The 27,174-nt window shown below is 40.5% G+C and overlaps 1 protein-coding gene across 6 annotated transcripts in view; it reads left to right on the top strand.

Moving 5' to 3' along the window:
- CSMD3 (CUB and Sushi multiple domains 3) overlaps positions 1 to 27,174 on the top strand; it is a 703,323-nt gene that overhangs the window by 217,589 nt on the left and 458,560 nt on the right. For all 6 annotated transcript variants that reach the window (XM_080578052.1, XM_080578051.1, XM_080578050.1 and 3 more), the window contains one exon: positions 21,381 to 21,493. In XM_080578052.1, the coding sequence (XP_080434178.1) occupies positions 21,381 to 21,493 (113 nt within the window). The remainder of the gene's footprint in view (positions 1 to 21,380; positions 21,494 to 27,174) is intronic.

The following is a 27,174-nucleotide window of genomic DNA, read 5'->3' as shown; positions in this document are numbered from 1 at the left end:
CACCAGACTGCCACGACTTCTCATATATGGTGGATAGTGGCTTAGCAACTATATCTGCCAGTTCCTTCAGGACCCATGGATGTATCTCATCAGGTCCCATGGACTTGTGTATCTTCAGGTTCCTTAAATGGTCTTGAATATGATCTTCTCCTACAGTAGGCAGTTCATCACTTTTCCAGTCCCTGGATTTTCTTTTTCCCAAGGAAGACAAAACCAAAAACAACAACAACAACAAAAAAAAAAACAAACAAAACCAAAACAAAAAGCAAACACTGCTTAGCTAACTAAGTCATTCAGGTCATCAGATATGATGGCCATATTCTTTTCACCATTTTATAGTCAATCTCTGCATCAACTGTACATCAAATCAACTGTGGATTTATATTTACTTGCAAAATATAGAGTAGCATGTTTTTTGTTTGCTTGTCTGTTTTTCCACCTGAAATCTGTTCTAACAAACATGGTGAACTCTCTCCTTGTTGCCACTCTTTCTTTTGCTAGGGTCTAAGTAGCACAATGTTATTTATATTTTGAATCTTCTTCGATAATCCACCATTACAGAAATTAAAGGAGAAACAGAGATTTAGTGAGTAAGCTCTGTTAGGTACCTCAGTTCCAAATAATCTCTTTTCTGATTTAAATATTTAATCTCTATAGATGTCACTTAATATGTTCCTTCAAGTAGGAAGTACTTCATCATCTGCTTATGTCATAATCAAATCTTTCTACTCTTTTGCTAAATAAGAGGGATTACATTTATTAAACCGATCCATCATATTACTTCATCAGTTATTTTCACATTTGTATCTGGGATTCCTCTGTCTGATGTCTTTTAATCCTAATATATAAGTTTTATTTTATATAATATATATATTTATTTTGATAAAATAAAAGGTGAGGAGGCTTGATATTTGTGAGATATCTCTGAGATGAAAGTTCTATAAAATTATCAAGTACAAAATTTATTAGTTTATAGATATATTACAGAAGAGGGGAAGGTCACTGAAGATAAATGTAAGCAATTTTAAAATGTTAATTTCTTATATAATAAATTCAGTACACTCACAAGACCTGAGATTGAGATATAGAAGCAAGTTGTTGCAAAAAATGTAACCAAGCAAAATATAAATTCCCTGAAAATAAGGTGGAATCTAGCTGAGGTGAATGTTTCTGCAAGTAATCTGCATAGATTCCTAGACAGCAATTATGTTTAGAGTAGTCTTCTCTGACAGAAGATTTTATCTCATTTTCAGAGACAGAAAACAGGAAATTGGAAAGAATGAACTCTCAGAAAAAGATCACTTGTAGTTTGAATCCAGCTGTTTAAATGTTATCCTCTTACATTGTATTGAGGAGTTGTCCTTTAAAGGTGCTTTAGGACTTGCACTGTCTTTTTATCATCCTCAAAACAGATGAAATAACATAACTGACTCAGGCCTAACATGACAGCATTTTGGGGTTTTATTCTAATATTAGGTAACAATGCTTTTAAGATACATTTGCATTTGGATTTAATGTCTAACGATGAGTAACAAAAGTGTCAGATACTCAGAAAAACTTTCAGATTCTAAAAGTACTTCTAATAAGACCCATGGGGTCCCTAATTTTGCTACAGAGTGGGAATAATTTGACTTATATTTTAAACTTTATCTCTAGTCAGAGTTGCATGCCAATTTTCCTTTTGCTGTAAGGAAAATATAATTAGAAGTCTTTTACCAGTTTGATTATTGCATGCCTGTATGTGCTTTTCATTTTAACTACTGTAGCTACATGAAGCGCTAAGGATTAGGGAGAGAAGTTAAATGAGAATTAACTGCAGGGAGAAATACTTTTTCCTTTCTGTTTCCTACATGTTCCAGTTTCTGTAGTGTGAATTCAGCAGTACGGATCTCAAGCAGTAGCCTAGTAAATAAGACTTTTACCTAATTACTAGTAAATGGCCACAGGCCATTTATCTGACAGGAGATTGTCTTAGAACTCTTCTGGGGTGTCTTGACCTGAGCTGTTCTTAGCTTCTTGAACTCTGACAGTTGCTCACTAGTCAAGGTTCTATGTGACTATCATGTAAAGTTCTGAATCGGAGGCACCTGGCATGCAACAAACATTGGCCCTCTATGTTAACTGGGGCTGGGGAAGGCTGGGAACCAATAAAGAGGAGAAAAAAAAAAAAAAAAGTGGGCAGCTGAACTCCACCACAACCGCTTTCTCACTCCCCCTCTTCAAAGGGAAAGGGGGAAAAAATAAGTTGGAAAGAGCTCAAGGGTTGAGATAACGACAGGGAGATCACTCAACAATTATCACCATGGGCAAAACAGACTCAGCATAGGGAGATTAATGGAATTTATTACCTGTTTCTAACAATCTAGACAAGTGACAAACAAACAAAAAAACAAACAAAAACTACCTTCCTCCCCATCCACGCTTTTCATTCTACCTCCGAGCAGTGCCGGGGAACAGGAATGGGGGCTGCGGTCAGTCCCTGACGCTTCGTCTTGGCCACTCCTTCACAGTCCCTCTCTGCCCCTGCTCCCCGTGGGGTCCCTCCCACGGGATGCTGTCCTCCCCGAACTGAGCCTGCGGGGGCTGTCCACATGCAGCAGCTCTTCAAGAACTGCTCCCACATGGCTCTGTACCATGGGGTCCATCCCCCTGGAGCAAACTGCTCCAGCATTGGTCCCCCACAGGCGGCAGCTCCCCCCAGACCCCCTGCTCCTGCGGGGGCTCCTCTCCACGGGCTGCAGCTCCGGCCCGGGGCCTGCTCCTGCGGGGGCTCTCCATGGGCCGCAGCCTCCTCCAGGCCACATCCACCTGCTCCACCGGGGGCTCCTCCATGGGCTGCAGCGTGGAGATCTGCTCCGTGTGGGACCCATGGGCTGCAGGGGGACAGCCTGCTCCACCTGGGGCCTCTCCACAGGCCGCAGGGGAACTTGTGCTACGTGCCTGGAGCACCTCCTGCCCTCCTTCTGCACTGACCTTGGTGTCTGTTTCTCCTTTCTGTCCCAGCTGCTGTTTTGCAGCAGGTTTTGTTGTTGTTGTTGTTTTCCTTCTCTTAAATCTGCTCTCACAGAGGCACAAACAACATCACTTATTGGCTTGACTCTGGCCAGCAGCGGGTCCCTTTGGAGCCTGCTGAAACTGGCCCTTATCTAACATGGGGCAGCTTCTGAAATCTCCGCCCCTACAGACCCCCACTACCAAAACCTTGCCTCATAAAACCAATACAGGAATACATAAAGTATCACTAACGTGATTCAAAGTTGAGGAAGGGGAGTTTCATCATGACTATCTTCGCATGGATGACATCCTGACACTGACGCTCAAACATACCTTTCCCTTCTGCTAGGGAACAACTGAACTGCTGATCTCAGGACACAGTAACTAAAAGGAGGAGCATAACAGCAGTAAAAAGGGATAGAGACTAAGAAGGTGTTTTTAATTGACAAAGTTACTATTATTAATGAAACTTTTCTGTATTTAAAATTGTCTGTTAAAGCATTAATTGGACTAAGAGTAAATTTGGGCCCCATCCATGGGGTGTTCCCTTCTGTCCAAACAATATTCTGTGTGTAATAAGCTATACCACCTTATTGCATCTATGGCTTATTGAACATTTAGTTGTAGAACCAGGAACAACATCTTTATTTTATTATTTTATTTTATTTTGTTTTATTTTACTTTATTTTAATTTCATTTTATTTTAATTTTTTATTCAGTAGTCGAGGTTGGCCGCCTCTGAGCTGGCGCAGGTGCAGCTGCAGCGCCCGACCACGAGTTACAGGGGGATTTCGAGCCCTTGCTTCACCAGGGGTGTCCCGGGACAGCAGCGCAACCAGACCGCACTTGCAAAAAAGGCTGACAGGGAGTGGGCGTTGCCTGCGCCTCCGCCCTCTGCCTAGAAAAAGCCTCCAGGAGGGTGGTGAAACGTTGCTGCCAACCACGAGCAGGGAGGGGCCAGCAGTGCCTGTGCACTGGTGTGGCAGGGTGCGGGGCCTCTGCACCAATTATTCATAGACTCATATCGCCCTCAGCCTTAAAAGTAGCCTCAGGGAGGCTCCTCGCTGCCCACCAGGCACAGGGAGGGGCGACCAGCACGTGAGTACCACCCACAGCATGCTGCAGTGTGGGAGCTCGTGTGGCAAGGCACAGTGATGATGTTGAAAAGAGAAGCCTCGAGGCTATCAAACAGGACTATAGGGGGCTGGGACGATTGGTGGAGGGAGCGGGAGTGCAGGTGGTGTTTTCGTCTATCCCTACGGGGGAAGGGAGAGGCACGGAGAGGACACGGAAAGCTCGCGTGGTTAATAGGTGGCTCAGAGGCTGGTGCCAGCACAGAAATTTTGGGTTTTTTCACCATGGGGAGCTTTACTCGGCACTCGGCCTGATGGCCCCAGACGGGTCCCTATCTCCAAGGGGAAAACGGATCCTAGGCCAGGAGCTGGCGGGGCTCATAGAGAGCGCTTTAAACTAGGTAAGAAGGGGGACGGGGCTCAAACAAGGCTTGTTGGAGCTGTGCCAGGGGAAACAATGGCTAGGCTGGGGAAGAAGGCGATGGCCCAGCTGAAGTGCATCTACACTAATGCACACAGCATGGGTAACAAACAGGAGGAGCTGGAAGCCATCGTGCAGCAGGCAGGCTATGACTGGGTTGCCATCACGGAGATGTGGTGGGACCGCTCCCACGACTGGAGTCGTGGCTGCAATGCCTGGCTATCGGCTCTTCAGGAGGGACAGGCAGCACAGAGGGGGTGGTGGCGTGGCTCTCTACATTAGAGAATCTTTTGATGTTGTGGAACTCCAGGCTGGGAATGATAAGGTTGAATCCCTGTGGGTTAGGATCCGCGGGAAGGCCGGCAAGGCTAGCATCCTGGTCGGGGTCTGTTATAGACCGCCGAACCAGGATGAGGAGACGGATGAGGAGTTTTATAGGCAGCTGGCAGAAGCCACAAAATCGTCGGCGCTTGTCCTCGTGGGGGACTTCAACTTCCCGGACATATCCTGGAAACACAACACGGCACAGAGAAAGCAGTCTAGGAGGTTTCTGGAGAGCGTGGGAGATAGCTTCCTGACGCAGCTGGTCAGTGAACCTACCAGGGGTGGTGCCCCGCTAGACCTTCTCTTCACAAACAGAGAAGGACTGGTGGGAGATGTGGTGGTCGGAAGCTGTCTTGGGCAGAGTGACCACGAAATGGTAGAGTTCTCTATTCTTGGCGAGGCCAGGAAGGGGACCAGTAAAACTGCTGTCTTGGACTTCCGGAGGGCTGACTTTGAGCTGCTCAGGACACTGGTTGGCCGAGTCCCTTGGGAGGTGGTTCTGAAGGGCAGAGGAGTCCAGGAAGGCTGGGCGCTCCTCAAGAAGGAAATCGTGATGGCACAGGAGCGGTCTGTCCCCACGTGCCCAAAGACGAGCCGGCGTGGAAGAAGACCGGCCTGGCTCCACAGAGAGTTGCGGCTTGTGCTTACCAGAAAAAAGAGGGTTTATAATCTTTGGAAAAAAGGGCAGGCCACTGAGGAGGACTACAAGGATGTAGCAAGGCTGTGCAGGGACAAAATTAGAAAGGCCAAAGCTCATCTGGAGCTCAACCTGGCTACTGCCGTTAAAGACAACAAAAAATCCTTTTACAAATATATCAACGCGAAACGGAGGACTAAGGAGAATCTCCATCCTTTACTGGATGTAAGGGGAAACCTAGTTACTAAGGATGAGGAAAAGGCTGAGGTGCTTAATGCCGCCTTTGCCGCAGTCTTTAGCGGCAATACCGGTTGTTCTCTGGATACCCAGTGCCCTGAGCTGGTGGAAGGGGATAGGGAGCAGGATGTGGCCCTCACTATCCATGAGGAAATGGTTGGCGACCTGCTACGGAGCTTGGATGTGCGCAAGTCGATGGGGCCGGATGGGATGCACCCGAGGGTACTGAGTGAACTGGCGGAGGAGCTGGCCGAGCCGCTTTCCATCATTTATCGGCAGTCCTGGCTATCGGGGGAGGTCCCAGTTGACTGGCGGCTAGCCAATGTGACGCCCATCTATAAGAAGGGCCGCAGGGCAGACCCGGGGAACTATAGGCCTGTCAGTTTGACCTCAGTGCCAGGGAAGCTCATGGAGCAGATTATCTTGAGGGTCATCACGCGGCACTTGCAGGGCAAGCAGGCGATCAGGCCCAGTCAGCATGGGTTTATGAAAGGCAGGTCCTGCTTGATGAACCTGATCTCCTTCTATGACAAAGTGACGCGCTTGGTGGATGAGGGAAAGGCTGTGGATGTGGTTTACCTTGACCTCAGTAAGGCTTTTGACACCGTTTCCCACAACATTCTCCTCAAGAAACTGGCTGCTCGGGGCTTGGACTGGCGTACGCTTCGCTGGGTTAGAAACTGGCTGGATAGCCAGGCCCAGAGAGTTGTGGTGAATGGAGTCAAATCTGGTTGGAGGCTGGTCACTAGTGGTGTCCCCCAGGGCTCGGTACTGGGGCCGGTCCTCTTTAATATCTTTATTGATGATCTGGATGAGGGCGTCCAGTGCACCCTCAGTAAGTTTGCAGATGACACCAAGCTAAGTGCGTGTGTCGATCTGCTCGAGGGCAGGAAGGCTCTGCAGGAGGATCTGGATAGGCTGGAGCGATGGGCTGAGGTCAACTGTATGAAGTTCAACAAGGCCAAGTGCCGGGTCCTGCACCTGGGGCGCAACAACCCCAAGCAGAGCTACAGACTGGGAGATGAGTGGCTGGAAAGCTGCCTGGCCGAGAAGGACCTGGGAATACTGGTTGATAGTCGGCTGAATATGAGCCAGCAGTGTGCTCAGGTGGCCAAGAAGGCCAACAGCATCCTGGCCTGTATAAGAAGCAGTGTGGCCAGCAGGTCTAGGGAAGTGATTGTGCCCCTGTACTCGGCTCTGGTGAGGCCGCACCTTGAGTACTGTGTTCAGTTTTGGGCCCCTCGCTACAGGAAGGACATGGACGTGCTCGAGCGAGTCCAGAGAAGGGCGACCAAGCTGGTGAGGGGTCTGGAGAACAAGTCTTACGAGGAGCGGCTGAGGGAGCTGGGCTTGTTCAGCCTGGAGAAGAGGAGGCTCAGGGGCGACCTTATCGCTCTCTACAGTTACCTTAAAGGAGGCTGTAGAGAGGTGGGGGTTGTCTGTTCTCCCACGTGCCTGGTGACAGGACGAGGGGGAATGGGTGAAAGTTGCGACAGGGGAGTTTTAGGTTGGATGTTAGGAAGTACTTCTTTACCGAAAGGGTTATTAAGCATTGGAACGGGCTGCCCAGGGAGGTGGTGGAGTCACCATCCGTGGAGGTCTTTAAAAGACGTTTAGATGTAGAGCTTAGCGATATGGTTTAGTGGAGTACTTAGTGTTAGGTCGGAGGTTGGACTCGATGATCTTGAGGTCTCTTCCAACCTAGAAATCTGTGATACTGTGAGTTCTGCCCCTCCTCGCTTGTGAGTCCATCCTATCTACTGGCAGTCTCTGTGACCTCAGTTTTTGCCATGGTCTACACCAGGCAGAGAGCAGAGAGCTTGCCCCAAAAAGACTTTGCTGACCCAGATAGAGGACCTGTCCAGAACTGTGGCTGTACAGGTCTCTGGCTGCAGGGAGTGCCAGAGTCTGTTGCTGTTGGGGAGGGTGGCAGGCATTACCCCTGTGTGATGTGCGAGCTGGTGTAAGATCTGCTCAGCGTGGTGGCAGAGCTGAAGGAGGAGGTTGAGAGACCTCAGGAGAGGCCATCAGGGACTGTGAGCAGGAGATAGACTGGTGGAGTAGTGCTCTGGCATGTCAGAGGGAAAGGTGCCAGGGAGATACCCCACAGTTGGTGGTGGACCCCATGCCCTGTCACTGTTGGGCAGAGGAGGGGGATCTGAGGGATGGGGAGGGTTGGAAGAATGTCCCTGCTTGGCGTTGTGGGTGACCCTCCCCTCTGCCTGCCTAGCGTCCCCAGGTACCCCTAAGCAATAGGTTTGCAGCACTGGATATTGAAGGGGAGCTAAGTGGGGAGGTGCGGGAAGGTTCCCTTAAGAGGTTGCCAAGGATGAGGCAGTCAACTCTGTGCATTCAGACAGCCTCTGCCAGGAAAGAAGGAAGGGTGGTTGTGGTAGGTGGCTCCCTTCTCAGAGGAATGGAGGGCCACATTTGCAGACCAGACCTGAGCTGTAGGGAAGTATGCTCACTACCTGGGGCCTGGGTCAGGGACATAACTAGAAAACTCCCGGAGCTGGTTCACCTCACTGATTACTACCCATTACTTCTAGTTCAGGTGGGCAGTGATGAAATCGTTCAGTGAAGTCTGTGAGCTATGAAAAGAGATGAGGCATTCTGTGAGCAGCTCACAGAAGTTGCACGATTGCCAGCACTCGTTCTCATGGGAGACTTCAACTTCCCTGATATATGCTGGAAATATAATACTGTGCAGAGGAAGCAGTCCAGGAGGTTTCTAGAGTGTGTGGTAGATAGATTCATGATACAGCTGGTATGAGAGCCTACCAGGGAGGTGCCCCACTAGGCCTGCTCTTCAGCAACAGGAAGGACTGGTGGGATATGTGAAGGCTGGGGACTGTCTTGGGCAGAGTGACCATGAAATTGTAGAGTGATCTATTCTTGGTGATGTCAGAAGGGTAACTAGCAAAACTGCTATCTTAAAGTTCTGGAGAGTGGACTTTGACCTGTTCAGGACACTTGTTGCAGGGGTCCCTTGGGAGTAACTCCTGAAGGGCAAAAGGGTCCAGGAAGCCTTGGACGCTCCTAAAGACAGATCTTAAAGGCACAGGCTGTTCCTGAGTCCCATAAGGCGAGCTGGAGGGGAATAAGACTGGCGTGGATGAACAGGGAACTTTTGTTCAAACTCCAGGAGAAAAAGAGTCTATGTCCGCTGGAAGAAGGGACAGGCTACTTGGGGTGACTACAAGGAAGTTACTAAGATATGCAGAGAGAAAGTTAGAAAGGCAAAAGTCCAGCTTGAACTCAGATTGGCCACTGTAGTAAAAGAGAACAATAAATCCTTTTACAATTATATTAACAGTAGGAGAAGAACCAAGGAGAATTTCTGTCCTTTACTTGATGGAGCAGGAAATATGATCGCTGAGGTTCTCAACGCCTTCTTTACATCTGTCTTTAATAGTCGGATCAGTTATCCTCAGGGTACTTTATGCCCTGACCTGGAAGTCCCCTGTGATTCAGGTAGAGAATCACACCCTGTGATTGAGGAAGAGACAGTTAGAGTCCTGTTCTTCCATCTGGAATGTCACAAGTCCATGGGACCAGACGGGCTCCACCCTAGGGTGCTGAGGGAGTTGGTGGAGGTGATTGCCAAGCCATTTTCCACCATCTGTCAGTGTTCCTGTTATTTGGAGAGGTCCCAGATGATTGGAGGCTTGCCAGTGTGACTCCCATGTACAAGAAGGGCTGTAAGAAGGATCCGGGGAACTACAGGCCTGTCAGCTTGACCTTGGTTCCAGGGAAAGTTATGGAGCAAATCATCTTGGGTGAGATCACGCAGCATGTGCATGGCATCCAGGGGACCAGGCCCAGCCAGTATGGGTTCATGGAAGGCAGGTCGTGCTTGTCCAACCTCATTTCCTTCTATGACTGTGTGACCAGATTGGTAGATGAGGGAAAGGCTGTTGATGTAGTCTATCTAGACTTCAGCAAAGCCTTTGACGTGGTCTCCCACAGTATTCTTCTGGGGAAACTGTCTGCCTGTGGCCTGGACAGGTTTATTCTTCTCTGGGTAAAGAACTGGCTGGAGGGCCGTGCCCAGCGGGTAGTGGTTAATGGAGTTCAGTCTAGCTGGTGTCCCATTACAAGTGCTGTCCCCCAGGGGTCAGTACTGGGGTCTATCTTGTTTAATATCTTTATTGATGACCTAGATGAGGGGATTAAGTGTACCCTCAGTAAATTTGGAGATGACACCAAGTTGGGAGGTAGTGTCGATCTGCCTGAGGGTAGGGTGGCCCTTCAGAGGGGTCTGGATAGGCTGGATTGCTGGGTTGAGGTAAGTGGGTTGAGGTTGAACAAGGCCAAGTGCTGGGTCCTGCACTTTGGCCACAACAACCCCATGCAGCGCTATGGGCTTGGGGCAGAGTGGCTAGAAGACTGTGAAGAGGAAAAGGACTTGGGATTGTTGATCGATGCTTGCCTGAACATGAGACAGCAGTGTGCCCAGGTGGCCAAAAAGGCCAATGGCATCCTGGCCTGTATTAGAAATATTGTAGCCAGCAGGACCAGGGAGGTGATCATCCCCCTGTACTCAGCTCTAGCAAGGCTGCACCTTGAGTACTGTGTTGAGTTTTGGGCCCTGTCCTGGTTCCAGTTAGGACAGAGTTAATTTTCCCTCATAGTAGCTGGTAGGGTGCTATGTTTTGGATTAGGATGAGAAGAGCGCTGATAACGTGCTGATGTTTTAATTGTTGCAGAGCAGTGTTTACACCAGGCCAAGGACTTTTCGGCTTCTCGCTCTGTCCTGCCAGCGAGCAGGCTGGGGGTGCAGCAGGAGCTGGGAGGGGACAGACCCAGGACAGCTGACCCAAACTGGCCCAAGGGGTATTCCATACCATCTGACGTCATGCTAAACAATATATAGGGGTGGCTGGCCGGGGTGGGGGGCCGGCTGCTCGGGGATAGGCTGGGCATCGGTCAGCGGGTGGTGAGCAATTGCATTGTGCATCACTTGTTTTCTTACACATTATTATTATTAATACTATTATCATTATCACTATTATTATTATTATTGTTATTATTATATTCCTGTCTTAATAAACTGTCTTTATCTCAACTCACCAGCTTCACTTTCCCGTTTCTTTCCCCCATCCCAGAGAGGGAGGGGGGAGGGTGAGCGAACGGCTGTGTGGTGTTTAGCTGCCAGCCGGGTTAAACCACAACAGGCCCTCACTACAAGAAGGACATTGAGGCCCTGGAACATGTCCAGAGAAGGGTAACAAAAACTGGTGAGGGGTCTGGAGCACAAGTCTTATGAGGAGCGGCTGAGGGAACTGGGATTGTTTAGTCCGGAGAAGAGGAGGCTCAGGGGAGACTTCATTGTACTCTACAACTTCCTGAAGGGAGGTTCTGTTGGGGAGTGGGTTGGCCTCTTCTCCCAGATAACTATTGATAGGACTCAAGGAAGTGGCAAGTTGTGCCAGGGGAGATTTAGATTCGATATCAGGAAAAACATTTTCTCTTAGAGTGGTCAGGCACTGGAACGGCCTGCCCAGGGAGGTGATGGAGTCACCGTCCCTGGCGGTGTTCAAGAAGTGCTTGGATGAGGTGCTACGAGCTATGTTTTAATAGCTTAGTGGGTAGAATTGCTGATAGGAGGATGGTTGGATTAGATGATCTTGTAGGTCCTTTCCAACCTTGTGATTCTATGATTTTATTTTGCTTGGTTCACTTATTAATACTTGCCAGAAAGTCTTAAGAACAATGTCCCTTTCCCTATTCAGGGACTAGACATGGAAATATAGTAATTATCCATTCTTCCTAAAAAGGAAGTGGAGAAAATAACCAAATATGAAATAATAAGATGTTGGCAACACTTTAAGACAGGAAAACTATGTAAACATCTCACTGATGTTTACATCATTCAGTTACTCAGTTTGATTTACTCAGAGAAGTAATCAGATACAAGTTGTATTCATGGAATCACAGAATGGTTGAGATTGGAAGGGACCTCTGGAGATCATCTAGTCCAACTGCCCTGCCAAGCAGGGTCACCTAGTGCACGCTGCACAGAATTGCATCCAGGCAGGTTTTGATTATCTCCAAAGAAGGAGACTTCACAATATCGCTGGGCAACCTGTTCAGTGCTCTGTCACCCTTATAGTTAAGAAATGTTTTCTCATATTCAGCTGGAACTTCCTGTGGTTCAGTTTGTGGCCCTTAGAGATTTAATGTTCTTGAAACAGACAACATCCCACTGCTTTGCCATAGTACATTCAGGAAAACAAATGCTGTGGCAGCTTTTGGTGTCCACCTTAACATAATTTCTGGGCCACCAGGCTGTGTCCCTTTGGTGGAAGCCTCACTTTCAAGCCAGCTCAGTCTTCTCAATGGCACATTCAGACCCCTCTGTGTCTTGTTGGCTGCCCTGACCTTGGCTCGGTCTCCCCAGTTACACCAAGGAACTATTCAACTTGATGCAGCTTTAACATTGTGTGCAGCCAAGGTGAAGTTAGTATGTATTTAGATTCTTTGATCTGCTGAGAAAAAAAAGGAGTTCTAATCTCGATGTCACTTTGTGTATGAAGTATTTAGTATATGTATTATAGTGGGCAATATTGGTGATAGAGGGACAGTTGGACTAGATGATCTTGAAGGTCTTTTCCAACCTTAATGATTCTATGATTCTACGATTCTATTTGCATTGCGTTTATGAATAATGACACCTTCAGAGTCCCTAACATCTATATGAAAATCTGCAACTTAATACACTAGTCCTTCAGATGGTTGGGATAGCAACATTATCCAGCATTATTGTGTTTATTACTTGTGTCATAAGCAACACATTACTTGTATGATAGACTAACAATTCAGTGTATGTATGTTTGGATGTCTTAGTGTTCATCCTACTCCCTTCTTCACCAATTCAACAGATTAATTGGAAAATCTTTGTCATAAGAACATTTAGATTTATAAACTGTAATCTACTTCTGAAGTTTAAAAAATATTTCTTAATCTAGGCACTTTTCAACATTTCATATCCATGGTACTACAAAATGTAATTTATCATGTTAGACCTTTTTCAGTCCTTAATGACTGTGTAGTGGTTTCTCATAGACTTGCTTTATATGACAGTAACATTACTTTGAAATTGAACTCTTTCCAACATTGCAAAGGCATGACAGGGCTTTCATATATTTCACCAATGACATTTTTAAAACAAAGGTTTTTTTTTGTTTTTTTTTTTTAAGTTTTCCAGGCATCATAATGAACTCAATGAAGTCTTAGCATGAATTATTTTTATCCCTGTAGCTGAATAAAATTAATTAATAGATTGTTAAAGGACTTTCCAGAACACTTTTTTTTTCAAGGTGACAAAATGTAAAACTTTCTTTTCTTCCTCCCAAACATTGGCATAAGTTTTCTTTGTTGTTTTGTTTTATAATTCAGAAATAAGTGTTCATGGTGTTGTTTCTACCTAAAAAGCTTAATTTAGCTCTAAATAGCTCATGAGGTTAAATTTGAAGAGTGGTAATTTACTACTCTTTTTGAGAAACAGCTTTTCATCACTCACTTGGCTTCACTTCTGAGATCTGTAAACAACAGTCAAGTCTGCATCCAGCTTCAAGCTTGTCAGTGTTCTGATTCTTGATTAAATAAAATGTTTAGTCCTATTATAGACAGTTTTACAGGTGACTGTTGTTAGGAAAGAGGTCTTTCACTGACTTGTACCTTTGTAACTTCTTAAATACTTTTCTGCTGCATTTGTAACTTTTAAGCTGTTTTTATGGAGAAAAGTCTCTGTCTTCTCTCCTTAAAGACTGAATTGTTACTGGTTACTTTCTCCTCTGAAAGTGTTTTGTCATCCCCTATTCCTGGACATTGAATTATGGCAGTGCAGAAGATTAACTCAATTCCCTTCCTCTTGTTTTCCTTCTTTATATGCATGCTCTATCTCTAAGGTAATCTTTATCTTCCTATATTGTTTCTTGCTTGCTTTTTTCAAAGACTTAACAGTGAAACTTTGCATATTTCAATAAAATAACCCCGTAATTACCTCTCCATTTGGTCTGTTTTCTCAAGCCAGTCTGTCTGTGTAAATGGATAGTAAATTCCTGAATCATCTGGGGAATTAATGACTTGAACGTACAGGATGCACACAAAAGAGAAGCCCTGATACCCACCTACAGCTTGAGTTTCATGCATACAATTCAAAGAAAATTTCTACTCACTTAAAAATTCTGCAGCTCCTACATCTTTTTCTGTAATGCGGATGTACCAGTGTTAAATATATTGATGATGCATAAACGTAAGCTGCAATTAAATTTCTAGGAAATCCACAGTTCTGAAAATACTTGCTTTCATGTTACTTGAATATTTAAATTGGAAGTACTTTCACAAAAGCCCAATTTATGGACAATTATCCATCTTGTTGACCTATCCTGTTATCCATTCAAAGGCAGCTGAAAATATCTATTATCATATAACGTTTATTTGATATCTTTGGCAAAATTAAAATATTGAGTTCTTGGTTTAAACAGAAAGATTTCGTAAGAGATAGGAGGGGTGGTTTTCTATTTGACAATATATGTCACAGTGTCCTTGATCCAAAGTGATTTAGTATAATTTAGATGGAACATTTCTGGGGGTGGGGAAGTGAGGATAAAGAAGCCAGTACTCCATGCAACCATGCAAGAGACATTCACAATTTTAATGACTGCCATTAAGACCTATAATTGGAAACATAAAGGACATTGATGGCCTTGCCATATAAAATCTTACTTGTATAGTGTGTGACTAAAAGATTAATGGTTAAGTTAGTGTCTTAATCATGAAATCATTCAGGATCTTTCAAAACAAGCAATGTGTTATATATTCACTCAATTTCAGTTTTGCTTCTTTGATATTAATATAGTTCTTTCTAAACACAGCTGAAAGAGGATTGTTTTCTGCCCACAGAACTGTAAGACTGAAATCCTTTCCCCACTCTTCCAAAAGAATGGAAGCCTTCCAAGGTTTCTGCAAAAGGCCAACACTTTTTCTGAAGTTCTGTGTCTGAATTTAAATCAGAGACCCAAATCTTGGTCTTGTATCCACAAGTTAGTGTTCTTACATCTACATTGTTATGGATTCTTTTATAGAAATGTTCATTATGAAGCTTTTCATAAGAAGAGTTACCATTTTATGGGATCAAGTCAATCATGGAGGGCAAAGGAAAGGACACTAGAAATATTTGCAAGTAATTATAAGTCATATACAAGTACAGCTAACTGTACTGGATATGGTACTTTTCTTTGAAATTCAGGAAAATATTGTTGGTGATGTAGTGTAGTTATGCTTGAAATAGTATTTGTCACAGAAGTAGGCTGGACTCCCAGTGAATTATGGTAATGGCTAACAGCTTTACAGTTTGTTAAGAAAATAAACTGACATGAGTAAAGGGACGTTATATGAGCAGAATAAGCAACCATTTTCTGCCAGTTGTCATGACAAATTCTGTCAGCTTGCAAGCCTGTCTTCTGGGAACAATCCCATAAAAATCACGAATTATAAAGATCAGATTTTAGGAATTGTGAATTTAGTTAGAACTCAGCCAATATAAGTACATGCTTACTTAGAATCATCTTAAGTATAACCCATAGCTGTCAGGGATAAATGTATTATTGAATAATTAACTTCATAGACAAATTTAACTATATATTAGATATTTTAAAATTAAAACTACTGTTTTTCCATGAGCATATTCAGTTAGGGTATAATTTTCTCGTGCCTTGGACTATAAACTTGCAGTTTATTTTTACATGTTTTTTTGATTACTAAGACAGAAACCTTGTTATAGGCAGAATATATACTAGTCAAGTAGGTGCTAAGATGTGATGTACAGCTTTATTTTTGTTTCAATTGCTTAGTAAGACTTCTTTCAGTAATAATTTTATTCTCATATATGTAAGCAGTGAAATGTTGTTACTTCTATACTGCATAGAAGTTAGTTACAGGGGTGAGAATTTAAATGAAAGTGCTGTTTTGTCTTGTATCATTAGGTAACTATTGTACAGAGAAATAGCTGTACCAAAAAGGACAGCTAATTAAACCTCTACCTTCCAAAAACCAAGCATCAAATTAAAGTATATGTCTTACATTTATAACAATATATTTGTAACAACTTAAGTCATTTTATGGCCTTTAGAAAGTGTTTCATGCTCACATATACAGTGATAATGCAGAAGGATTTCGTGTTTCCTAATCTGAATGTGTAGGCTTCTGGCTTCTATGCTGAATACGTGGTATAGTACTGTTCTAACTTTAATCAGTACAAAGAAGTGTTCAAATGCATTTTAATAACTAGCTAGAACAACACACCATATAATAAAGCTAACCAGAAAAGGAAATTCATCTGGTTTTGTTTGTTTTCATGAAATTCTGGATACCAGTGCTGAATATAACTTCATGGAATTTCAAGTGGTTCAGAGAAAATAAATAAATAAATAAATAAATAAATAAATAAAATGGTAATTACTGGGCAACAAATAAGAAAAAAAAAAAAAAAAGAGCCAAAAGAGCTACGCTGTTGACTGGCCAATAAACAATATAAGCAGACTGCTTCTTTGGCTTTAGTTAAAGGTTTCAAAGTACTACATTTCAGTAGAGCGTACTGACTGTCACAATTTAATATCACAAATACTAATTCGATACTAGAATTTTTAAAAAAATAAAATGATGAAGGTAGAATTCATTAATGCAAAAATGAGTCTTTCACCATTAACACAAGCCAAGAAGAATGCTCTGCTTACACAAATGATTGCTGTAGGACTTTGGAGTTGGAATCTGTCTGCCAGAGTCTGCATGTACCATTATGATCTGGTTTCTTTGGGGAACTTGGGTGTCAAAAGTCATAAACAATTTTGAAAGAGGGTTCAAAGTTCAAAAGTGGAAGTTTGCTGTCTTTGTCATCTGCCTGCAGTCTAACCTTTACAGGCTAGAGTAAGTTTCATTTTCCTTCTTGCTTGATGAATACCTTGATCCTTTCAGCAGAATGATCATTTTAGTAATACAAATGGTAGAAAGTGCACATAAATTATACATGTATTTGTATAGAAACTGCCTCTTCCTATACATGCTGTCTTGTGTCGAGGATAATGAACTTAGATGACATTTTGAATTTCCCATCCCTTTATCCCTTTGCCTGAAACAAGTATTAAACTGACATCCTCAGTTTCCTGAAGAAGGGATGTAACTTCTTAATTGGAAATGTATATTAAAAAACAAACAAACAAAAGCCAAAAATCAAAATAAATAACTAAATTACACAAAACAAGAGGCATCATAACTGGTGTTTCTGATCATGTTTTGCATACTTTGTTCTAGGAACAGTATTACTGGCTTAAACCTATCAGAGGAGTACACAGAATATCTAGATCTAGATTTATACCAACTAGTATAAAACCATTGTTCTTTGGTTTTCTTCAGGTTTATGCAGAAATGACTGGAAGTTCCATGGGGCAGAGACGAGGGGGGGGGGAACACCAGAAAGAGGTATAAATACTTCTATAAAAACTTGCTTATGCACTCACCATGGATTTATCCACTAAACATATCCTTTTGCAATTTTATAGCACTATTTTTTCTTAAATTCTGTTTTTAAACAATCATCCATTTTTATTTTTTATTTTTTTAAACAGACATCCAAATTCCTTGGATCTAGGATTTTAAGTAAATTGATTAAGCTGGAAAAAAGTTAGATTCCATATGTTCCGCATCTGAAATGAGTAAAACCACTTAGTGGGTTTCCATAGTATAAAAACATTCTAAAGCAAGTATTTGCAGGCCCTTAAATAATAAGTTGTGGCAGTCAGGCATTTTGTCAGATATGATAGTCCCTGAGGGAAAGAAATTCAGAAAAAAAAATCAGAAAAAGAAATTCAGAAAAAAAGGGAAAAAATAATTCAGAAAAGAAATTCAGAAAATTCAGAAAAGAAATTCAGAAAAAAAAAAACAGTTTCAGAAATTTGGGAAATAGTCTTAAAATAACTTCCATTTTCAGATAGCTTGGTTGTAAAAAGATGTAAGGAACACCACCACCTCCAAGTTGTTTTTCTTTCAAAAGTCTTCCTTACAAAACAATATCACCTACAAAAGCTTATTAGACATTTTTAAGGGGTACTTTTTATTTTTCTTCAGTTCTAAATTACTTGTTTCACTGTGAATACAGTTGACTTCAAATGTACCTTGATCATTGTCCATAACAATAACTAAACCAAGTCAAAATCTGGAATTGAGTAATGGTAGAGCCAAGCAAATTCCTTAAAGCTGACCCCCAAAAGAAATTGGTTTTACCCTGAGACTGCAAGCAATTCCTTTCAGTGCTATGAAGGTCGCTTTCCTATCCACCCCAGCACAGTTTTCAGCCAAGGCTGTAATAATATAGAGAAATCAGAACCACTTCCTCATGCAGAAACCATGTACACACTAATGAAATAATGAGAAAAATGAGTGTTGAGAACAGATCTAGGCTTCTGTCTTATCTGTAATATGTAGGATAAGAAGAAAAACCTACTTTGTTTGCCATAATTTTTTGAGGACCATTGTTGAGTACAAGAGAAAATGCTATTTTGTTCAGTCCTAAATAGTAGGGAGAAAAAAGTTTGAAGAAAATGTCCTGGGTTTTCTCTTTGAAGGAATGGTTCAATTAGTTTTAGAATAGGCTAATCAACACCTTTCAACTTTTGCAAATGTTCTTGTACTACTCATCCACAGATAATTCTAAAGTAATAAAACCATGGAAAAATGGATTTTATAGCAAGAGGATCATGACCCAAGGTTAAGAATGTAGTTTCCAATTTAAACCAAAATCTCTAGCTAAATTTTTAATTGTTTTTTTTTTTTTTTTTTAAATCTATAAAATAGATAAATTTTCTTGGCTGTGTTTTTCAAAGCTATCACATATCTTACAATGTATCATTTTTAATAAAGCAGACTACTAATGGAAAGAATTTATGAAAGCTCTAACATGTTTTCTATGAAACAAGTTTCTTCTGTAGAAGCTATTTATTGATATTTCCAGTTTGTTTTCTTGGCTCTTAGCCACCTCTCCCCTAGCCCTTAAGCACATTGGGGAAGGGGAGATTTATATAAAAGCTTACTTACTTGGGTTTACCTCAAGTCATAAAATGAAAGGAACGCTTTCCCTTTAAGGAAGGTAGGAAGGCATTTAGCAAGTAAGTAATATTGCCCTTTAGAGTGAAGTATGTGTTACATTAAAATAATGTGTTAGAGGAGAGACTACTATCGATTGAACCCAGTTTCCCTGTGTTGGTTGTCACAAGCAGAAATCAAATCCAGTCTTCTGCATCTAAAAAGCATTAGTTTTCAGAGCCTAAGCTGATCAGCTAAAGCTTAACAGCTCCAAGTCAGAGCTAAAATTAAAATTAGGTTTAGGAATTGTATAAGGACAAAGAAGCCAAAAGCAAAAATTTGGTCCTCAGAGATTTGCCTTTACTTTCTTGATTTTACTGTTAATTTTCTTCACTATTTCAGCTAGCTGTGTTGTTGCATAATGCTATTACGATATGATTCCAAAGCTTAAAACAAATATTAATGCACAAAATGACTCTGGGGTTGGAAATACAGATGGGCAAATGCTATTGTGAGTCAAAAATATACACTGACATTAGTGATGAAAAGAATGGAAGTTTAGAGGAGGCCAGTGTTCTGTGAGGTCAAAGTTTTGCTCTATTACTGGTGATAGTCCAGACAATTAATGTAATCTTTATTTTCTGAAATACTGTTTAAAGAAACTGAGATATCTAAGGAAAATACATTGACACAGACTGACATGGAGTATTTTATTTAGTTGGTTAGATGTTTTGTTATGACAAAAGATGTTTTCCCTGTTAGTATTGAGTGTGTTGCTCATATTTGTTAAAATTATCATTGTAGTCATCTAACTTTACCACAAAGTTGTAAAAGCCAGAGCTCAGAACTTGCAGATTCTTTCTTACAGTTTTCTTTTAGTTGCTGGCTTGCTAGGTGACTGAAGTAGTTTCCTCCCTGTGCGTGATTTTTTCTGTCTGTAAAATGGAGATAAAAATACTGATAATGACATTATTGTACTTTGCAAAGCCACTTTAAAGGTTAGATGAAAAGTTCTCTGTAAAAGCAAGAAATTACTAAAACCGAATCTCACTAGTAGATTGCCTGAATAGCTTTGTGACCTGTTTCATTATAGATTTTTTTTTAAACATAGAAGGGGAATCCACAATGTCTGAACATAAAATGGCTAGCTTTTCTTTCTAACTACAGCAAGAGCTCTGTTTAGAAATAAAATGGAAGGACCTAGGTGGGACCTAGATATTGAAATCCTGAAGATGTGATTTTTCTTTCTGCTTTAGTAAGAAAAATATCTTGGATTACTGATTTGTTGGACTTTTTTTATCAAAAGCTTATTCACCTTTTGACATTCACCTCATCTAATAAAAACAAAACAAGAAAACAAAACAATACAACAACAAAACACAAAACCCCATTACCTCTAATTCAGACCTTCATAATGAGCAAGTCAAGATGAAAGACTACAGTAATTGTAATAACGTCCTAACATTAAAATCAGAAAAGCAAGAAAAACGACAACAAAAAATAGTTTCTATGCAGGGCCTGGCTTCTTTTGAGTTAATTTTCTTCATAACAGCCTATATGGTTCTGTAGCTTGGGTTTGTGACGAAAACAGAGCTGCTAACACCCCAGTGTTCTGGCTGTTACTGAGCAGTGCCTGCACAACGTCGAGGCTTTCTCTTTTTATCTGTCTGCCCTCACAGCGAGTAGGCTGTGGCAAGGGCAAGATGCTGGAAGGGTACAAAAGCTGAAGAGGGGACCCAAACTGATCTTAGGGATATTCCATCCATACAACATTGTGGTCAGCAATAAAAATTGAGGGGAGGGGGCTTTGAGGGCAGGTAGATATTGCTGGAAGACTGGCTAGGTCTTGACACTGGAATGTGGAGAGTGATTGCTTTTGTATCATTGGATTTTTCCTCCCTTTCTCCTTGAGTTATTAAGCTGGTTTTTAAGCTGTATTTATCTCAACTGATGAGTTTTCTTTCCTGTTCTCTCCCCTGTCCTGCTGTGAGGGGAAGGGGAACAAGTGAACAGCAGGTCTGTGGTGTTTGGCTGATGGATGGGGTCAATACACTACAATTCCCTTCTTTTACTTCTAATAAGTGGTTTGCATATTCACTGAAGCCACAGAGTGACAGTTACTTCTGTTGTTCCCTGAATTTAGAGAAATATTAAACCTTGAAAAATGTGTCTGTTTTACAGTTTTCAGTGGTCTGCATGATTTAAGCTCTCCTGTGCCATATCTTGAACGTGAAAGTCACAGGGTGCAATACCTTTCCTGCTGCCCAGAGCAATGTTCTGCCTAACTTGTCCACTGACCTAGATAGACGCAAAATCTTTCTAGCCTGAGTGTCATGATAATGCTGTGCCTGATCAGTAGCGTGACTGTACGGTTTCCAGATTAGCGCTGATTTTTGTCATGCAGAGTGGACGATGTTGTCTGTTCACACTTGTCATATTATTCAAAGGTATATAAAGTCTCACACACCACTACTATGAATTGCATGTGTATTTAAAAAAGAAAAAAAGTTTCCATACAAGACCTTTATCACAGCTTTATAAAAATGTACTGATCTCCAGCCTTGATATTTTTTATTTTATCTTTTATTAATATTTATTTATTTTGATTTAGGCTCTCTGGCATGAATATACCTCCTCCAGTTATCAGCAACAAAAATTGGCTCAGACTACATTTTGTAACAGACAGCAATCATCGATACCGTGGATTTAGTGCTCACTACCAAGGTACGTTTATATAAATACATTTGTTTGTGTTGTTGTTTTTACTTAAAAAAAAAAAAAAGCTTGAAGTCATGGAGGAAATGGGAAGGTCTATTTTACATTAAGAAAAAAAATCCCTATAAAGGTGTAGTTTGTATTTACATAAACGATGAAATCAGCTGTGTGATTTACCAAATTACAGTGTATTAGAGTATGAGTAGTGTGTATATATATAGTGTATAAATATAACATTACAGCAGATATCTATTTCACTCTCCCTTGTGCAGTACTTAACTTTTAAAATGGTCCTGGTTTCTGAACGAGATTGCAAAACACATGCAGAAATGATGGTTTTCATTATTAAAATATGTGTTTGCCTCTATGATCTTGTAAATCATGTTTGTAAAACAGTGAATAAGTTTCCATTTACAAATGTGGCATTTCATCACTATTATCTCTTACTACCTATTTATGAATGTATTGTGCTATTAAGGGTTCAATTAACCTGTAAGATTCTTATCCACTGTTTTTATGAACAAGCATAATTTAGGATAAGAGTGAAAACATTTGAAGCATTAACTTGGGAGTATCACCATTTGGAGCAAGATCATTATCATGATGAAGTGCTGATAAAAACTATGCTTCATTAATGTATTGTAATACTGCCTGCTTTTTCACAAACATTACTGTAAATAATATCTTTCAGTATCTATGGTCTATCTATGGATCTTCAGGGAACAACAGCTCTTTTTGGGCTCTTAGCTTTTCCGTTTATGTGTTGAAAAAATAAATCACAGCACTCCTATTTATGAGACTTAGTTAAGGAATTTCTTTTACATTTCTCCATTCTAATTCAGCATAGGAAATATTAGCTACATAAATGTTTGCAGAATCTGGTAAAATTAATCAACTAATGTGGTAAAAATTGCAGCTAACAAAATATTAAACTTTTTTTTTTTTTCATATAATTTATCCTTTAACTTTTTAGTACTGTGATTGCCTCAAATAATACATTCTATACAAGAACACAGTAGAATTTGATTACTAATTAAGCAAATATGTTTACCTGTATTTAGACTCCGAGATTTTTTTATGTGTACTGTAAGTGACTTCAGTCAAAAGGAGCCTTCTTACTGTAGGCAAAGCTTCTGTAACTATTATGAAAAGGCACTGACTTCTTTTTCATGGCACCCAATACAATAAACCACATACTTTACTGGAAGATACCTAGCTTATGGGACTGTTGAAAACAAGTAGAAATTTTGTGTTAGATCCTACTCAACAACTGAGAAACAATATGATAAATATTTTGGCAGATTGTAATTTGGATTGAGCAGATGTTTAGTTTTGAGTTATGGAGAACGAACTACATCTAAGATGACATGCTCACTTACATTCCTGCCAGAAGTGTGAAGTGCTAGCTTATGAAGGAAAATAGACTTTTGTTTAGTTTCAGAATGTTTTCGGCAAGTCACATAAAATACTTTAATGGGCAGGTTTCAGAAATTTGAATATGCTGTGTAACTGAAGTTTCTCTTCACCACCTAAATAATATGCCTAAGTTCGTAGCGATTATGTTATAGAATTCTTATTATTGTTTTGCTCATTTAATTTTTACTGATGTACTTCTGAATGTATATTAAAGTGTACTATATACTTAGTTGTGAAAGGCTGCAGTATGAAGAAATTAAGAAAATATCTTTTACAGCTTTTTGAAAGAAACTGATACATGGACAGTAATTTCAGCATGCAAAAGCACTAAATGTTCATACTCAAGCAGATATGATCATTACAAATTGAACTTGACAGTAGAAAATGAAATATGTAAGGTGAGGTAATAGGGATGAGTGGTTTCTGAGATGATGTAGACTGTAGGAGAGAGTGTAAGGAAAGGAAGTAAACATACTAAAAATATTTCATAAGTTTAGAAATCAAAAAGTATATACACCATTTATTTTTAAGAAGCAAAACCTTAATTTTATCAGAGGCAACTTTAAGCCCTTTTGTAAAGACAGTTTTCAATCACTAATTTCACTGGTATATTGACATAAGTTGTCACAAAGGAAGATGATTAATAAAATCAGAAACAGTTATTCCAAAGGGCAGTGTGATACAGATAGATGAGAAAGTTTTTCTTGTCAGGAGATGTGTCAGGAGATGTCCACTTCGCTTTTGAGAGCATGTCTGATAATACCCTCAATATATTAAATTATTACCTTATTCTTTTTTTAATGCTTTAATAACTTCATTGCAAAAACACACTCTTTCACCTGCTTAGTTAAGATGAATATTAATTTAACTTTTTTTTTTCTGGCTTCCTTCGGTACCTAGAACTAGTAATTTCTTACCACTTCATCTACTTTAGCTTTCTTTATTCCATTGTTGCCTCTTTCTAAAGAAAGATTTCAAATTGTGAACTTCAAAACACTACATAATTGTCCTATTTCATCACTGCTTGGCACTTCAACACTCCTTTCACCTAATCACTTCCTTGGCTTGCTGTTGTTTGCACAACTGCATATTTTGTGCTAATATATTTGTGAGGTGGGTTGACCCTGACTGGCGGCAAAGCACCCACAAAGCCACTTGCTCACTTCTTTCTTGCCCTGCTTTAGAATAAGGCAGAAAATAGGGAGAATAGGAGCCAGAAAACGTGTGGGTTGAAACAAAGATACAGAATATCATTTGTCAATTATCATCATGGTCAAAACAGACTTGACTTGGGGAATTTGACTTTAGAACATTTAGTTACTGGCTTGGGTGTTAGGAAACAAAGATGCATTTAAATAGCTAGAGAAAACACTTCTCCTCCTCCTTTTGCAGGCTTACTGCAGAGCCAGCTGGAACTGGCTGTGACCTGCATGGGGCAGCCCCTGACTTTCTGTCATAAAAGTCACAAATGCAACCCCCCTGTTACCAAAACTTTGCCATTTATACCCAATACAATCTACAAAAACTTATTAGTTGTTTTATTGAAATGAAACAAAATAAACCTTTTTGATCTTGGTGTTTTCTATCCTTACTGCTTTGTTAAAACTCCTTTTGAGTTAGAAATTGTTTACTGAACTACAGCCAAAGCCTTTTGGATCTTCCTGAAGCTGCTGCTGCAATTTTTCTCAGCACTGGTAATCCTCTTTTGCTGTTTTTAAAATTAGTTGTTCTTTTTTACTCCGTCCATTCACTGTTCCTATAAAATTTCCTTGTGCTTGCTATTTTCTGTTGGCTACTTTTGCACCCCATCACTTATGTATGAATCCATAATGCTATCCAAGTAGACAGAAGGGATTAAGGTAGCTTCACAGGTTCTAGTCTTATAGATGGGAGTACACAAACTTCAATATTCTTTATGTCAAGCATACCTTGATTCTGAAAGGGCTTTTGGAAAAGAATTCTCCATTTTCTGATAGCTAAACATTACTTTAAGACTCTGTAACTTTGCTTTCTTTTGAGATCCAGCATCCTCTCTTTCTTTCTAATCCTTTAAAACTTTGGAAGGTTCCAGTGGTAGCCCTGTACTTGCTGTTCATCTCACTTGTGAAATCGACTTCCTAACTACTTAGACTTTCTTCCCCCTTTCTTATGTGTAGTAATTCAGTTGCAATGTTTAGGCCATATACAAAATAATACTCAAGAACAAAATAGTATCAAATATGTCAATTGAGTACACAATCATGTCTGCATTCTATTAAGGATCTTTGCGTATAGGAAAATACAGATGAAGGGATGAAACATATCCATGAGCTTTTCAGAATAGGATAAAATTTAGCTGTCATTCTCATGTGTGAAAAGCATCCAAATGGTTACTCTGCCTAAAACTTGACAGTGAGCTAAGTGGAGCTGAATAAGGTGAATGCCAGCACTTTCAATGTGTCCAATATGGAGAAAACTGACACCCAACCTTTCACTGTTTGATACTCTGTTGTTCTTTTTTCTTTGTGTTATTATGCACATGAATAGAAATCTGTCTTCATTCAGAAATGATTTATGGAGCTAGACTTTTTGTTTGTTTTGCTTTGAGAGATAATTTGAAGCAATTGGCAGCTGAGTAAAGAACTTCTTACTCCAAAGTAAATAGTACTAATCTGCCTCAGAACATTTTGGCTAGAGTTGCCAGAAGGGGAAAACCATCTTTATCATTTTTTTCAGAACATCTAACAACTTAAATGCAATTTGTCTTTACTTATCTCAAAACCTGTTGCAACTAACAGTACACAATACTTCTGCTGGAAGACTCAGCAATTATGACAAGGTTGTAGGTGGGATCCAGCTCCAAGACATCTACATCAAAATGTAGATACCTCTGTTTTATCATCTATAGGTTTTCTCTAAATACCTACTAAATCTGGACACAATTCATCTTTCCACAGATATATGTGCACTGACATATGAGATAGGGTATATAAGGTATCCTTATGGTGCTGACAGAAGTGCATGTGCTTTTCTGGCATTTGGAGATGAAGCAAGATATTATAAAAGCAGTGTGTTATGAAGTATCAAAATTGAACCAAAATTTGGACCAAACCAAATTACATATAGGCAACTTAGGGAAGATTAACATCCATGCTTTGGGAAGGTCAACCTACTGCCAGTACAGGTTACAGAGTTACACAGACGACCATATGGGAGGGGCTAGGTAGAGATGCTCTAGAGTTGCTCTACAGTAAATGACACATCTGCATAGCATTAACAAATTAGAATTTACAGGAGACCATACCCTTCTGGCACAGGAACTGGAAGACATCAAAGAACATGTAAAATGGCAACTAACAGCATTTAGGCAGGTGTTATATCCTGTCCAAGGGTTGTTCTTTGAGATGGATTAAAACACTGTATTTTACTGACTACACTGATTAATTTCCATTGATTATAATATGAGTTTTTACACCTAGGGCAAGTATGGACATGCAAATGTAGTTGTCTTAATCTCAGATGGGATTTCACATGAAGCGAAGTTTAATATGAGCACATTCATGGGATCTTGAGATTCCCTGAGAGAAATTGAAGTGCCGCATCACTTGAGTTACAGCCAGTGAAGAGGTTGTAATATAAAATAGAAGGTCATATAAAGAAGTTGCTAGTTGCATTGTTAATTTATTTGGCAGAGTACAAGCTTTTTGTTTGTTTGGTAATTGCTTTTTTTGTTGTGGTGTTGGGGTTTTTTGTTTGTTTGTTTGTTTTTAATGACAGACATCTAATTCTCAGTGTTGTAAATTCATGGCCTTTTTTAGACTCTGAAGTCCTATTGTCAAAATACAGCCCAGATAGCTACCTGATTTAGCAGTGGATAGAGAAAAAGGGAATCTTTTCATAGAAAGAAACTTTTCATCGGAGTTTTTTCCCCTAGGCATAACAAGAACTTAAATTTCGTATATTGTCCCAAAAGTAAATGTTTGTAGCAGAGTTTCATACTCATGGGTCTCTTAGCTCTGCTTCATCTTGTACTGAGCTTTACTTTCTGAGCAGGTGATTTTTCACCTTTGCACTCTTGAGATGTCTTTTATGTATGTCTTTAATGTCTTTTTATGTCTTTTATTATCCACACAATGGCAGTGCGTAGAATGACATTGTTTTTTCTGTAATCAAATCAGAGGAGAAATATTGCTCTATTTCATTTCCCTCCCCTTTTAAAATGTACTTTTAGAATTCTCTCATTTATAGGTTTTAATAAAACTAGTGTTGAATGTTAATTTAGTTCTGTTACTGTA

The sequence above is a fragment of the Anser brachyrhynchus genome, assembly GCF_964034855.1.
Source record: "Anser brachyrhynchus genome assembly, chromosome: 2".
Lineage (NCBI taxonomy): Eukaryota > Metazoa > Chordata > Aves > Anseriformes > Anatidae > Anser > Anser brachyrhynchus.
The sequence above is the reverse complement of the archived record's forward strand: the minus strand, read 5'-3'. Positions and strand labels throughout refer to the sequence as shown.